General features: G+C 42.2%; 1 protein-coding gene across 3 annotated transcripts in view; it reads left to right on the top strand.

Moving 5' to 3' along the window:
* LRIG2 (leucine rich repeats and immunoglobulin like domains 2) overlaps positions 1-15,499 on the top strand; it is a 61,953-nt gene that overhangs the window by 40,019 nt on the left and 6,435 nt on the right. For 2 of the 3 annotated variants that reach the window (XM_066353307.1, XM_066353309.1), the window contains 6 exons: positions 6,198-6,361; positions 7,173-7,493; positions 8,484-8,765; positions 10,080-10,529; positions 11,477-11,626; positions 13,754-14,041. In XM_066353307.1, coding sequence (XP_066209404.1) covers positions 6,198-6,361; positions 7,173-7,493; positions 8,484-8,765; positions 10,080-10,529; positions 11,477-11,626; positions 13,754-14,041 — 1,655 coding nt within the window. The remainder of the gene's footprint in view (positions 1-6,197; positions 6,362-7,172; positions 7,494-8,483; positions 8,766-10,079; positions 10,530-11,476; positions 11,627-13,753; positions 14,042-15,499) is intronic. The other variant, XM_066353308.1, reaches the window with a different exon arrangement.

Here is a 15,499-nt window from a genome sequence, read left to right as displayed (position 1 = left end):
CCTTTACTTCTTCTTTTCCGATATGGATGCCTTTTATTTCTTTGTCTTGTCTGATTGCTGTGGCTAGAACCTCTAGCACCACATTAAATAAGAGTGGAGAGAGTGGACAACTCTGTCTTGTTCCTGATTTAAGGGGGAAAGCCTTCAGTTTTGTGCCATTTAATATGATGTTAGCTGATGGTTTATCATATATGGCCTTTATCATTTTGAGATATTTTCCTTCTATACCCATTTTGTTGAGAGTCTTAAACATAAAATTGTGTTGTATTTTATCAAATGCCTTTTCTGCATCTATTGATAAGATCATGTGGTTTTCTTTGTTTTGTTGATATGGTGTTTTACGTTAACTGTTTTACGTATGTTGAACCATCCTTGAGATTTCTGGGATGAATCCCACTTGATCATGATGTATTATTTTTTTAATATGTTGTTGTATTCGATTTGCTAGTATTTTGTTTAGTATTTTAGCTTCTGTATTCATTAGAGATATTGGTCTGTAGTTTTCTTTTTTTGTGCTGTCCTTGCCCAGTTTCTGTATGAGGGTTATGTTGGCCTCATAAAATGTGTTTGGAAGTATTGCTGCTTCTTCAATTTTTTGGAAGACTTTGAGTAGAATAGGAACCAAGTCTTCTTTGAATGTTTGATAGAATTCACTAGTATAACCGTCTGGGCCTGGACTTTTATTTTGGGGGAGGTTTTTAATAGTTTTTTTCTATTTCTTCCCTACTAATTGGTCTGTTTAGGCTTTCTGCTTCTTCTTGACTCAGTCTATGAAGGTTGTATTGTTCTAGGAATTTATCCATTTCTTCTAGATTGTTGAATTTAGTGGCATAAAGTTTTTCATAGTATTCTACAATAATTCTTTGTATATTTATGATATCCATGGTGATTTCTCCTCTTTCATTTTGGATTTTGTTTATATGAGTTCTTTCTCTTTTTTCCTTGGTAAGTCTTGCCAAGGGTTTGTCAATTTTGTTGATCTTTTCAAAGAACCAGCTCCTTGTTCTGTTAATTTTTTCTGTAGTTTTTCTGTTCTCTATTTCATTTATTTCTGCTCTGATTTTTATTATCTCCTTTCTTTGGCTGGTTTTGGGTTGTCTTTGTTCTTCTTTTTCCAGTTCCTTAAGGTGTGAAGTTAAGTGGTTCACTTGGGCTCTCTCTTGTTTGTTCATAAAGCCCTGAAGTGATATGAACTTCCCTCTTATCACTGCTTTTGCTGCATCCCATAGATTCTGATATGTTGTATTGTCATTTTCATTTGTCTGTATATATCTTTTAATCTCTGCGCTTATTTCTTCTTTGACCCATTCATTTTTTAAAAGTATGTTGTTTAGTTTCCACATTTTTGTGTTTTTTTTTGCAGTTGAATTCTAGTTTCAAGGCTTTATGATCAGAAAATATGCTTGGTACAACTTCGATTTTTCTAAATTTGCTGATGTTATTTTTGTGGCCCAACATATGGTCAGTTCTTGAGACTGATCCATGTACGCTGGAGAAAAATATATTCTCTGTCACTTTGGGATGAAATGTCCTGTATATGTCTATCATATCCAGGTGCTCTAGTGTTTTGTTTAAGGCCAATATATCTTTATTGATTCTCTGTTTGGATGACTGATCTAGAGCCATCAGCGGTGTATTGAGATCTCCAAGTATGATTCTATTTTTGTCAGTTTTTGTTTTAAGGTCAATAGTAGCTGTCTTATATATTTTGGTGCTCCTTGGTTTGGTGCATATATAGTAAGAATTGTTATGTCTTCTTGATTCAGCGTCCCCTTAATCATTGTGAAATGACCATTTTTGTCTCTGAGTACTTTTGCTGTCTTGTAGTCAGCATTATCAGATATAAGTATTGCTATGCCTGCCTTTTTTTGGATGTTATTTGCTTGGAGTATTGTTTTCCAGCCTTTCACTTTGAATTTGTTTTTATACTTGTTGCTTAGATGAGTTTCTTGTAGGCAGCATACGGTTGGATCTTCTTTTTTTTTTTTACAGAGATAGAGAGTCAGAGAGAGGGATAGACAGGGACAGACAGGAACGGAGAGAGATGAGAAGTATTAATCATTAGTTTTTCGTTGCGCATTGCGACACCTTACTTGTTCATTGATCGCTTTCTCATATGTGCCTTGGCCGCAGGCTTCCGCAGACCGAGTAACCCCTTTGCTCGAGCCAGCGATCTTGGGTTCAAGCTGGTGAGCTTTTGCTCGAACCAGATGAGCCCACACTCAGGCTGGCGACCTTGGGATCTCGAACCTGGGTCCTCGGCATCCCAGTCCAATGCTCTATCCACTGTGCCACCACCTGGTCAGGCGGATCTTCTTTTTTTAATCCATTCTGCTACTCTGTGCCTTTTTATTGGTGAGTTTAATCCGTTTACATTTAGTGTAATTATTGACACTTGTGGGTTCCCTATTGCCATTTTATACATTGCTTTCTGTCAGTTTTGTGTCTTTTTGATTCTTCTCTTTTGTTTTTCTATCCTTTGTTTTTGTTCGGTTGTATTCCATACTTCTTTCCTCTGTTTTTATCTTTTTTAAATTATGTGCTTCTGTGGTGGATTTTTCAAGGGTGGTTACCATTAAGTAATGAAGTATTCCTACCCTGTTCATTGTAATGCACTATCTTGTGAGTACTTCTGCACTCCATTGTCCTTTGCTACTGTTAATTTCCGTCCTCTCCCCTTTTTGTTTGTTTGTTTTCGTTGTCACAGTTTAAATTTGGTTTTATTGTTTTCTTGGTGGAGCTTTTACGAGTGGTTTTGTTTTGTTTTGTTCTTTGTATCTGGTTGGAAAACCCCCTTTAGTAATTCCTGGGGTGGGGGTTTTCTGATGATAAATTCCCTCGTCTTTTCTGTATCTGTGAATGTTTTTATTTCTCCTTCGTATTTGAAGGATAGCTTTGATGGGTATAGTATTCTTGGCTGAAAGTTCCTCTCTTTTAGGACTTTAAATATTGGGGTGCACTCTCTTCTAGCTTGTAGAGTTTCTGTTGAGAAATCTGATGATAATCAATTGGGCCTTCCTTTATATGTTGTATTCTTCTTTTCCCTGGCTGCCTTGAGAATTTTTTTCTTTGTCGTTGGTTTGTGCCAATTTCATTATGATGTGCCTTGGAGTAGGTTTGTTGGGGTTAAGAAAACTCGGAGTTATGTTTGCTTCTTGAATTTGAGGCTTTAGTTCTTTCCACAGGCTTGGGAAGTTCTCATCTATTATTTGTTTGAATATGTTCTCCATTCCATTTTCTCTCTCTTCTCCCTCTGACGTACCTATTATTTGTATGTTATTCTTTTTGATGGAGTCAGACAATTCCTGTAGGGCTTTCTTATTTCTTTTAATTTTTGAGTCTCTCTCTCTCCTTCTCTCTGTTGTGCCTCAAGTTGCTTGTCTTCTATGTCACTAATCCTACCTTCTGTCTGGCCTGTTCTATTAGCTAAGCTTGTTATCTCGTTTTTCAGCTTGTGAATTGAGTTTTTCATCTCTGTTTGATTTGTTTTTATAGTTTCAATTTCCTTGGTAATATATTCTTTGTGTTCATTGTTTTTTGAGCTCCCTAAATTGCCTTTCTGTGTTTTCTTGTATATCTCTGATTATTTTTAGTATTTCTATTTTAAATTCTCTGTCATTTAGCTCCAAGGTTTCCAATATATTAAATTTTTTCTCCATAGATTTTTCCTCATCTATCTGTGCTACCTCTCTGTCTTTTGTATCCATGATATTCGATTTCCTTTTCCTTAATGGCATCTGAGGGTGGTTTTGTTGATAGTACTTTGCATTTAGTGCGGAACTGCTGGAGGCTCCAAGGATAGATTTTTCTGTCTCTGGTTGACGATCTTGTTGAATTTTTGGGGAGATTTATCCGTATCGCTCCTTACGGCGCCATTTCTCTGACATTACTCCCGAGTTCTTAGTTTCTAAAGTGCCTGTGTGGCCTGGTTTGCCTGCTCAGCTCTTTGACCTCATTGCTGTCACTGTCCCTCAGTTTCCCCTGTCTGTGAGGCTCTTAAGAGCAGGTCTTCCTGTGATTTGCTGTCGCTTCTCTCAGGTCTTTGTCCAAATGTTATCCTTCAAAGAATGTTTCCCTGTCCGCTTTTCCTAAACTGCAGGCTCCTATCTCATCGTCATTGCCTAGCTCTGTTTTTCTTGATAGCACTTACTTTTCTGACATTATGCTTGAATTTATTTGTTTATTGCTCGGTTCTAAATACTTAAGCTCCATGAGGGTTATATCCCCACAGCCTACAACCATGTCTAGCATATAGTAAACTTACATTTCTCTATGGGTGAATGAATGTATGTAAGAATTCTTAAATGCATAAGGTAATGTTTTGCCAGCTTAATTAAAATTACCTTTGATAAATCACGGTTTTTGATATACCCTTATAGACTGTTTGAAACATCTTCAGAATCAGATCTTTGGTACATTGTACCAAATTCTAAAACTAGATGAGGGGCCATTAAAAGAAAACACTGACTTTTTTTTTTAATACAGGGAGGGGCAAAAATAGGTTCACAGTTATAATACAAATAAATAGTAAATAATTATACAAGAATAAACTGTGCCTGACCAGGCGGTGGTGCAGTAAATAAAGCGTCGGACTGGGATGTGGAGGATCTAGCTTCTAGACCACGAGGTCGCCAGCTTGAGCGCGGGCTCATCTGGTTTGAGCAAAGCTCACTAGCTTGGACTCAAGGTCGCTGGCTTGAGCAAGGAGTCACTTGGTTTGCTGTAGCCCATGGTCAAGGCACATATGAGAAAGCAATCAATGAGCAACTAGAGAACCGCAATGAAGAATTGATGCTTTTTCATCTCTCTGTGTTCCTGTCTGTCTGTCCCTATCTATCCCTCTCTCTGATTCTCGCTCTGTCTCTTTAAAAAAATAAATTAAAAAAAAAAAAGAATAAACTGTGTTTTGCCTACTCACAATTGTAAACCTATTTTTGCCCCACCCTGTGTGTTTGTGTGTTTGATAGGCCTATTATAGACCACAAATAATTTTTCAGTGGTTCTTAGTTTAAGTTGTACACATGCCACAGGCTGGAGTGTTTTCAGTCTTGATGAAGTAATTTGAAAAAATTATATTCTCCACAGTGAAGATATGCTTTCCCTAAACCTTTCTGGGAAAATTTTTAAACCTCAAAGATTTAAAGGAAGATACGAGGAACATTCATATACCCTTTACCTAGATTCATCAGTTGTTAACTCTGCTAAATTTGTTGTTTCTCTCTCCCTCTCCCTCCCTCCTTTTCTTCCTCCTCTTTTCTCTCTCCTTCTCTCCACACACACAGATACATATATACACATATACCAGGGGTCTCAAACTCGCGGCCCGCGGGCTGCATGCGGCCCACCGAACAATTTTGTGCGGCTCACAGACTAATCCACGAAGTTCAAAATATTTTGGATAAAATTAAGTAAGCCTAGGGGCCTACTTGTATTTTTCATTTCTCTAGCATCCTAGCTAGATATTAGCTTAGTTAACAGCAGTTGTGATGCGAATTCCAGTTTCTGGTCGTTTTGTGACACTGAGTAAACTGCATGTACGATTGTGCTTGTTGTACTAATTTTTTTTTGTTTTCAACTGCATTGAGAAAAGTGTTGCTTAACAGTTGCCTTTTGTAGACCTAATGCGGCCCGCCGAACGGCTGTGATCTTGCTCTGTGGCCCACATGCTGAGTTGAGTTTGAGACCCCTGACATATACTGTCATTTTGCTTAACCAGTTGAAAGTAGGTAGAAACATCACGATTGTTCACATCTAGTAGCTCAGCATGTATTTCCTAAGAACAAGGGTATTTTCCTACATAACCACAGCACTATTATCATGCCCAGAGAAATTAACATTGGTAAAATAATATTATCTAATATGAAGTTCAGAACAGAGATTTCCCCAGTCTCAAAAAATGTTTATAGATTTCTTATTTCAGTCAAGGGTCACATAGTTTATTTGGTTGTAATGATTCTTTAGTCTTTTCTAATCTAAAACGGGTCCCTTGCCCTATCCCCTGTCCCCCTTATTAGTGTCCTTCATGGCACTGACAGTATTTGAGGAATTCAGGCCAACTCTCTGACTTTGTTTTCTCATGGTTAGATTCAGGCTAAACATTTTGGCAAGAAAAATGCCTAGGTACCTAGTAAGCTTTTAATGCTTGAAGAAGCAGAATGAGAAGTAAAAAGTACTTCTTTTCCTCTTTGTTTCTGCAGGATTCTGAACACGAACAGTTTGCTCTGTGACTGCCATTTGAAGTGGTTACTTCAATGGCTGGTTGATAATAACTTTCAACATTCTGTGAATGCAAGTTGTGCTCATCCTGAATGGCTAGCAGGGCAAAGCATTCTGAATGTGGATCTGAAAGATTTTGTCTGTGGTTTGTATTTTTGTTTTAAAATTTTGCATGTTGGGCCCTGGCCGGTTGGTTCAGTGGTAGAGTGTCAGCCCGGCATGTGGATGTCCCGGCTTCGATTCTTGGTCAGGGCTCACAGGAGAAGCACCCATCTGCTTCTTCCCCCTTCCCCCTCTTGCTTCTCTCTCTTTCTCTCCATCTCCTGCAGCCATGGCTCAAATGGAGCGAGTTCTCCCTGGGCGCTGTGGATGACTCCATGGCCTCTGCCTCAGGCACTAAGAAGAGCTCGGTTGCTGAGTAACAGAGCAATGCCCCAGATGGGCAGAGCATTGCCCCCTAGTGGGCTTGCCAGGTTGATCCCAGTTGGGGTGCATGCAGGAGCCTCTCTCCCTCCCCTCCTCTTACTAAATTAAAAATAAATAAAACAAAATTTTGCATATTGCACACTTATATCTTAACAGAATTTTTTAAAAAGAGGGTGATAAGATTAGAACTTGTCCTGAAATTATTATATAGGTGTTTCTTTTCTCTCAGTAACTGCTAATGTTTAAGAAGTACATTCTAAGTATATGCGACGGTAGGGATGTGGGAGGGCTGAACCCTGAAGGCTGAGAGCCCGAGTCCGCTGCTGACCTAGATGTCTCTGAGCAAGTCATGTGACCCATCTGGGCCTCATTACACAAGGGAATTGGATTCTAGCTCTAGAGTCTCTTTCAATCTCAATATGCCATTTTGTAAACAGAACACTCAATTTTACATTATTTGTTTTAAAATTGAATTTGTAGAAGCAAAAATAAACAGCTGACTTGGTTCCTGCTGCATTATTTTCCTTTAGATGACTTACTCAAGCCACAGATAAGAACGCATCCTGAAACGACAGTTGCTCTCCGAGGCGTGAACGTGACACTGACGTGCACCGCAGTGAGCAGCAGCGACTCCCCCATGTCTGCCGTGTGGCGCAAAGACAGTGAGATCTTGTATGATGCCGACATCGAGAACTTTGTTCGTTACCAGCAGCAAGCTGGAGAAGCTCTGGAGTATACCAGTGTCCTACATCTTTTCCATGTGAATTTCACAGATGAAGGGAAATACCAGTGCATTGTGACTAATCACTTCGGTTCTAATTACTCTCATAAAGCCAAACTGACTGTGAATGGTGAGGAATTATGCTCCCTAATCGTTTTTTTATAGTTAGAAGGATTTTTAATGTTAAATTTTGAACCACTTGACTCAAGAAAATTAGGCTAAACCTGATATTTGAGGGGGGACTCTTACTATGTTTGTCTTTAGGGTTGTGGTCATGTATAGATTAGATTGTCAGTTTGTCTACTTCCTGTCCCTAACTGGTCATTAGTTGAGTGGTGTGACTTCCATGGCCCAGGAGATAGGCTTCTTTCACTGTTATTTATGCTTTTGAAGAAGTCTTTTAAAATTCTTCATTTTCCTTCCAGAACTGTAATTCTGTTCTGAAAACTATGAAATTTATTTCTGACACTGTTCATAGGCCCTTCTAATGACTGAGAGTGTTTAGGACATTCTCTGGGTCCAGTGATCATCATCATTGTCTTCAGGTAGTCACACAGACCCATTATTAAAATTAATGCTTTCTTTACTGGGGCTATAAACAAACTCCAAAACACAGCATGATTTATTCATTGCCTGTTAGATTGAATAACTACAACATTTTAGGCTTTGTGCACCCCAGAGATGTACTTGTGTTTTGCTTGTGTTGTTTTATGAGACTTTCAGAGGCGTAATTTTTTTTATCATCCAGTTGCCTTGACAGCTTTGTAGACGTTAGTTTGAGAAGCACTCTTGAGTCTCTTAAGGAAGGAAGTCATAGTAAGTACCAGGTTCTAAAATACGGAATTCAGAAAGGGATGTGGCCGTCTGTTGGCCTGTGCCCAGCGGGGTTCAGGGAGGTGTGCCACGCACTCTGGAACAGTCAGTCACCCTGCACCTCAGGTGCTCTGGGGGAGAGATGAGGTGGCCTCTGAAGTGGCATCTCCCTGCCAGTCCAGAGAGCACGTCGTCTTAGAGAAACGCAGCCTGGCCGCGTTGGTGTGGGGCCTAACAGCTTCCCTCCCACATATCCTCATGTGTATGTTCCCCCACTCACTTTCCTCGGTGATCTTTCTTGGAACAGAAATGCCATCTTTTCTGAAAATGCCAATGGATCTAACTATTCGCACCGGTGCCATGGCCAGATTAGAATGTGCTGCAGAGGGGCACCCTGCACCTCAGATTTCCTGGCAGAAAGACGGTGGTACTGACTTTCCTGCGGCCCGAGAAAGACGAATGCATGTCATGCCCGAGGATGATGTCTTCTTCATTGCAAACGTGAAAATAGAAGACATGGGAATCTACAGCTGCATGGCACAAAATATAGCCGGGGGCCTCTCGGCAAACGCCTCGCTCACAGTGTTAGGTACGCTCACTGCTCTGTGGGTCCCTGCCTTTTTTTTTTTTTTTGCATTTTTCTGAAGTTGGAAACAGGGAGAGACAGACAGATTCCCGCATGCGCCCGACCGGGATCCACCCGGCACGCCCACCAGGGGCGACACTCTGCCCACCAGGGGGTGATGCTCTGCCCCTCCGGGGCATCGCTCTGTTGTGACCAGAGCCACTCTAGCGCCTGGGGCAGAGGCCAAGGAGCCATCCCCAGCGCCCGGGCCATCTTTGCTCCAGTTGAGCCTCGGCTGTGGGAGGGGAAGAGAGAGACAGGGAGGAAGGAGAGGGGGAGGGGTGGAGAAGCAGATGGGCGCTTCTCCTGTGTGCCCTGGCTGGGATTCGAACCCGGGACCTCTGCACGCCAGGCCAACGCTCTACCACTGAGCCAACCGGCCAGGGCCGGGTCCCTGCTTTTGTCGGAGCCTTTTTATTAGGGACCTACACTTGGTCCTAATGACAAGAAAAGTCTGAGGTTTCAGTTGTAATCTTTATATCATCATTTTATTTTGCCAATGTATACAGGGTTATTTCAGCCTAGGAAATTAGTGGATCGAATAGCTGAAACCTGGGGAAATGCTGAGGGCAGATTTAGAGAGCTTTGTCACATGAATTGAAAATTTAAGTGCCTTTATCTGGTTATATCCCTCTATGTAAGGTGTCTACGTCATGCATATGTTTTTCTACTCTTGTGTTTTTGTTTTTGCTCTTTTTTTTTTAAGTAAGAGGAGTGGAGATAGAGAAACAGACTCTTGCATGCGCCCTGACCGGGATCTACCCGTCAACCCTCATCTGGGGCCAATGCTTGAATCAACTAAACTATCCTCAGCGATTGAGGCCAATGTTCGGACCAACCAAGTTATCCTCAGTTTTGGAGGCTGACACTTGAACCAGTCGAGCCACTGGCTGCGAGAGGGGAAGAGAGAGAGAAGGGGGAGAGGGAGGGAGAGAGAAGCAGATGGTCGCTTCACATGTGTGCTTTGACCGGGGATTGTACCTGGGACATCCACACACCAGGCCAACACTCTATCCACTGACCCAGCTGGCCAGGGCTGTAATAAACATCTTTATGTAGAAATTTTTGAATTCTTTAGCTCAGGATAGTTTGCCCAAGGTAGAATTACTGAGATAAGATTTAGATTTTTTTGAGGCTTTTGGTTTTCTGAAATAATTACTTTTAATTCTCCCATGAGTATATGAAAGTACTTATTTTATTTTACCCTCATTGGTCTAATTCAGTAGGACTTAAGGAATAAAATTGCTTCCTATGATTTTTTATACATCTTTCTGTTAGAGACACCCTCGTTTATCAGACCCCTGGAGGACAAGACAGTGACCCGAGGGGAAACCGCGGTGTTACAGTGCATAGCCGGAGGGAGTCCTGCCCCTCGCCTCAATTGGACCAAAGACGATGGACCACTCCTGGTGACAGAAAGACACTTCTTTGCTGCAGCCAACCAGCTTCTCATCATTGTAGATGCTGGGCTAGAAGATGCTGGGAAATACACCTGTATCATGTCTAACACCCTCGGGACAGAGCGTGGTCACATTTACCTAAATGTCATCTCATCCCCCAATTGTGATTCTTCCCAGAGTAGCATTGGGCACGAGGACGATGGCTGGACCACGGTGGGCATTGTCATCATTGTGGTGGTCTGCTGTGTTGTGGGCACCTCTTTGATCTGGGTCATTGTGATCTACCACATGAGACGGAAAAATGAAGACTATAGTATTACAAACACAGGTGAGTGGTACCCTGTTGGCATCCACAGCTTGTACTTGGGTCAGGAATGTAGGTTAGGATTTACTGTAAAATATAAAAACTGAAGAGCTTTGATCTTTGTGTGGGGTAGAAGGGTTTTTCTGTTAAAATGTCCTGTTTCCATGAACTAATGGAAACTCTCTGATGAGTAATTTTAAGAATTTGTGGACACTCCCTCAAAACTTGGCTCTTCTTTCTTTAATGCCTGTGGCTCATTGCCTTTGTAATTTCCCATTGGAAAATTATGTGAAGCCCATACGCCTGAGACCAGTCTTTCCCACCCCTCACCCTGCGGCCCTGTGAGACAGTGGTAGTCAACCTGGTCCCTACCGCCCACTAGGGGGCGTTCCAGCTTTTATGGTGGGCGGTAGCGGAGCAGCCAAAGTATAAATACAAAGATAGAATTAACTATAGTAAGTTGTTTTATAAAGATTTATTCTGCCAAACTTAGCAAAAATCTGGCATAAAGTACTTGGTAAGTAATTATTATTATATGCTTTAATTTGCTATAACTCTGCTTTATAAATTTTATAAAGTAAAGTTACTTCCCTACTTTATAAATCACCATTACTGTAGAACCAGTGGGCGGTTAGAAAATTTTACTACTAACAGAGATAACAAAAGTGGGCGGTAGGCATAAAAAGGTTGACTACCCCTGCTGTGAGAGAAGAAAATGTGCCTCTAGATAAGATTTCAGACTTTAGGTTTTCTCTCTTTTGGTATACATTAAAAATGAAGCTTTAAGAAGAATTCTAGTGAGACATGGTTTTAGGGGAAAAGTCTAAGAGCTGTTTAGTTCTTGGGTACACATAAAACAATTTCCTGGCCAATAGTGTTAGAGTGGAACACATTTGCTGAATAGTCCTCTGAGTATTGGGTTAAAGTGCCTAACTTGATTTGTGAGTTACACACCGATTTCTGTTTTCCAGAGGAGCTTAACCTGCCTGCAGACATCCCCAGCTACTTGTCTTCCCAGGGAACTCTGTCCGAGCCACAGGAAGGCTACAGCAACTCGGAGGCGGGCAGCCACCAGCAGCTTATGCCTCCGGCCAATGGCTCCTTACACAGAGGCGCTGATGGTAATGACGCCGCTATGCTTACAATTTCAGCCCTACTCTGGGGAGTTTATTTTTTTAATTTAATTTAATTTAATTTAATTTTTTTATTTTTCTGAAGCCAGAAACAGGGAGGCAGTCAGACAGACTCCCACATGCGCCCAACCGGGATCCACCCGGCACGCCCACCAGGGGGCGATGCTCTGCCCATCTGGGGCATCACTCTGTTGCCACCAGAGCCACTCTAGCACCTGAGGCAGAGGCCACGGAGTCATTCCCAGTTCCCAGGCCAACCTTGCTCCAATGGAGCCTTGGCTGTGGGAGGGGAAGAGAGAGACAGAGAGGAAGGAGAGAGGGAGGGGTGGAGAAGCAGATGGGCGCTTCTCCTGTGTGCCCTGGCCGGGAATCGAACCCGGGACTCCTGCACGCCAGGCCGACGCTCTACCACTGAGCCAACCGGCCAGGGTGGGAAGTTTATTTTTTAGTGTATAGTTTCCCCCTTGAACCTGAAGCAATATTTTAAAGTAAGATACTCAAAACATTTGGCCCTATGCAAAACGGGATGAAATTGACTCTAGTCTTAACAGAGAAGAAAGTCACCTGCAGGAGAAGCACCTTCTAGAGCAGTAGGGAGTCCACAGCACAGACTCAAACCAGTGCTGGTGTGGGAGTGAGAAGCTCTAGAAACTTGTTCTCATCTGATTCAGGCATGAGCATCCTTCAGTCCATCTCCATGGAAGTTTGTTTCAGCATATATCAGAGAGGTACAAAATGTTCCCTAATTAGATGAACCCAAATTCTCAAGAAAGCTCTTCCCACTTTCCCCTTGCACAGGGAGTGACGAAACACAGGGAGGCGAATTCAGGGGTAGAAGAATTGGGTTTGATTCCCAGTTCCTCTTTCCAACTCTGTGCCATGAACAAGTTAAGATCTGAGCTTTAATTTTTCTCATTTTTAAAATAATATTTTATAAATGCACTATTCTCAAGATTCTAGCAGATTCTTTCAACAGATCTGTGTAGTATAAGTGCTGTATATATAAATGAAAGGTCTGCTTCATTTCTAAAGTTTTTTTTGTGTGTGTCTTTTTCCATTGATCAAGAGAGAGGGAAGGCATGTAGAGAGGGGGGAAAGAGAAAGAGAAGCATCAACTCATTGTTCCACTTAGTTCCATTTAATTGTACACTCATTGATTGCTTCTCCTACGTGCCCTGCCTGGGGGTGAACCTGTGACCTTGATCGCCAGGACGGTGCTTTATCCACTGAGCCACCTGGCCAGGGCCTTGAGAGAGTTTTTATGTTGGGTGTTGATAGAACTTCTCTATGTAATTGACAAGTTGGATATTATTTTGGCTTTCCATAGAAAAGGAGGCATTTCTAGCTTTTAAAAGAATACTTAAAGCCTTTACTCTTTGAAATGTGTGTAAAATAACACCACCTTCTGGATTAAACTGTATTATGTTTAGATCTCTTCCAATGGTAACACTTTGTGCTTGATTGTGAATAAGTAACTCGCTCTTCATTTCTCACTCTTTCATCATTCAGTTTTCAAAGCACATACAAGCCCAGAGGACTCATTATTAGACGCTTACTGCTGCCAGACACGTGTTTGTCAGGCAGGACTCTTGGCGATCTCTGGGATACTTTCCGCGGCTCGCTAGTGTTGCTTAACCTCGACTCACGAGAGGAATACAGGCATTTGTGAAGTCATCGTAACTCCTTGTTCCCTGCTTTAGTTTCCTTAAGCCAAACGTGCCTTGGAGCACAGTGCTAGCCTTATTTTGACTCCCTTGATTTGACTGTGACCTTACCGAGGCTGGGCAAGGATGGTTCGGTCAAGAGTTCAGATGGCAGCCCCTCACCCCGGCAGTGTGTTTGGGCAGGTTACCGTTCTTCTCTGTGCTGTGCTCACCCCACCTGGGAGATGGGGATAGTAACAGCACCTACTGTGCAGGGTACTCTGTGTTTGTGTTGTGAGAATTAAATAGTTACTTTATAGAAAGACCTTGAGACTTCACCTGGTTTACAAAGGAAGTGTTGAGTAAATGCCAGCTATGATGATAATGCTGGCATCTGTTGAAGAAAACTGGTGTTGCTAAAGCTGGTTCCTTAACTGAAGGATGTTCAGGTTCTGTCCCATGTTGTCCTTAGGTGGCTCCGGTACCCGGGTTATCTGCTCAGATTGTTATGACAACGCCAACATCTACTCCAGGACGCGAGAATACTGTCCATACACCTGTATTGCTGAGGGGGATGTTCTAGATCAGACACTGTCCAGCCTCATGGTCCAGATGCCCAAGGAGACATACCTGGCACATCCTTCCCAAGATGCCCCAGTGCTGGAGGGCCTGGTATTGTCAGCAGAGAGAGAGCTGTCTGCCTTTCCCGGCGGCCATGAGCGGCTCGGTGAGAAGCAGCTATCGGCACAGACAAGCAGTGGTGAGAGGCGGGGCTTTCTGTTGCTCTTTTTCACTGTCACTCGATTTTTTTTCTCCCTCATATGGCGCTGTTATATGACAGGAAGCAATCTCATTGTTACAGTGGGGTAATTAGCCACTGTTAATTGGTATAAACTAGAGCAAGAGGGTTTTAGAGGTGGGAATAATAAGATGACACCTCAAAAAATTCAGAAGCCATAGACAAAGCTTTTAAGAGATGTTACAGTGTGGATTTTTCCTTTCCTCTTTAAGTGATGGAGATTTGAAATGCTAAGGGATAATTTGGTGAAGGTTTTTACCTGAGAAGATTTTAAAATGTTTTATTTGGTTGCTGTGCTGTCAGGTAAGTTTAAATGTCAGGGTCACTTGGCAGGTGTTGTGCCTTTGTCTGTGAGGTATGATGATTAGGCCATAAGTGGGGAAGCAGTTTTGGGACAGCGTCTTCAGACCACATGGCCCAGGAGGACCCAGTGGCTCAGGAAGAGGAATACGTGTCACGTTGTACAGATGAAGCATTCGCTAACAACTTGGTCAGGAAAACAAAACAAAACTTTCAAGACCTGAAGGGCAGTCCTGGCTATGTCTTCCTGTCCCTCCAGGCTTTTCCTCAGCTGTCAGTCGCCCTTCTGTCAGCCTGAACTCCAAGAGCACTGGCCACAGGGTGGGGTGAGAATGCAGGTGTGTGGAGGGAGACAGTGCATGGGGGTGCTCGCAGGAGTCAGGGATCGGACGAGGGACCTTTGGGATGCGTTCTCTTGCTTGTAATTAAGAGGCCAACTGTATAAAGATTTTAAAGAGGGTAGAGGTCAGAGAAAATTATACTGTTACTAAATTAGTCTCTTGTCTTTTAAATTAATCTCAGTTTCCATTAAAGAAATGCACCAATGCTGAATTCATACACAAAAATCTTTTAAGTAGACCCAAATATGTAGTGCCTCCTTTTTCTAACTGCGCTGTCTTAATTGTTAATCTGGTGTTTAGTAAGTGAGGAAGTGGGCAGACTTGGCGCATTGCTCTTTGCTTACCCAGGCTGCTCTGGCTCCTGGCTGCTCAGTGAGTCTGTTAGCACGAACTTGTTAGGAAGGCAGATATGGGTCCCACCCAGGCCTAGTGAGGCGGAGTCTTTATTAAAACAAGATCCCCAGGTTACTTGTATGCGCATTAAAGCTCGAGAAGCCCTGCTGTCATTTATTACTCGCATGGGATTTTTAAAACATTTTATTTCTGAGCATTTATTTCTAGAGTGTTTGAGCTTTTTCCAAAATGCATCCCCAGGAAGTTAACAGAACTTTCAGTAAGTGATCTTTGGGGAGCGAGCTCACCCCTGCAGTAAATAAGGAGAAGGAGAAATGCACACTTTTAAACCCAAAGTACAGATAACAATAGGATTTTAAATTGCTGCATTTTGTTATCATTTCATTGTTAGAATTATTGGCATGCTAGAAGCTGGAAGGAAATG

Source organism: Saccopteryx leptura, chromosome 11 (assembly GCF_036850995.1).
Source record: "Saccopteryx leptura isolate mSacLep1 chromosome 11, mSacLep1_pri_phased_curated, whole genome shotgun sequence".
Lineage (NCBI taxonomy): Eukaryota > Metazoa > Chordata > Mammalia > Chiroptera > Emballonuridae > Saccopteryx > Saccopteryx leptura.
This window is presented reverse-complemented; position numbering and strand designations above follow the sequence as displayed.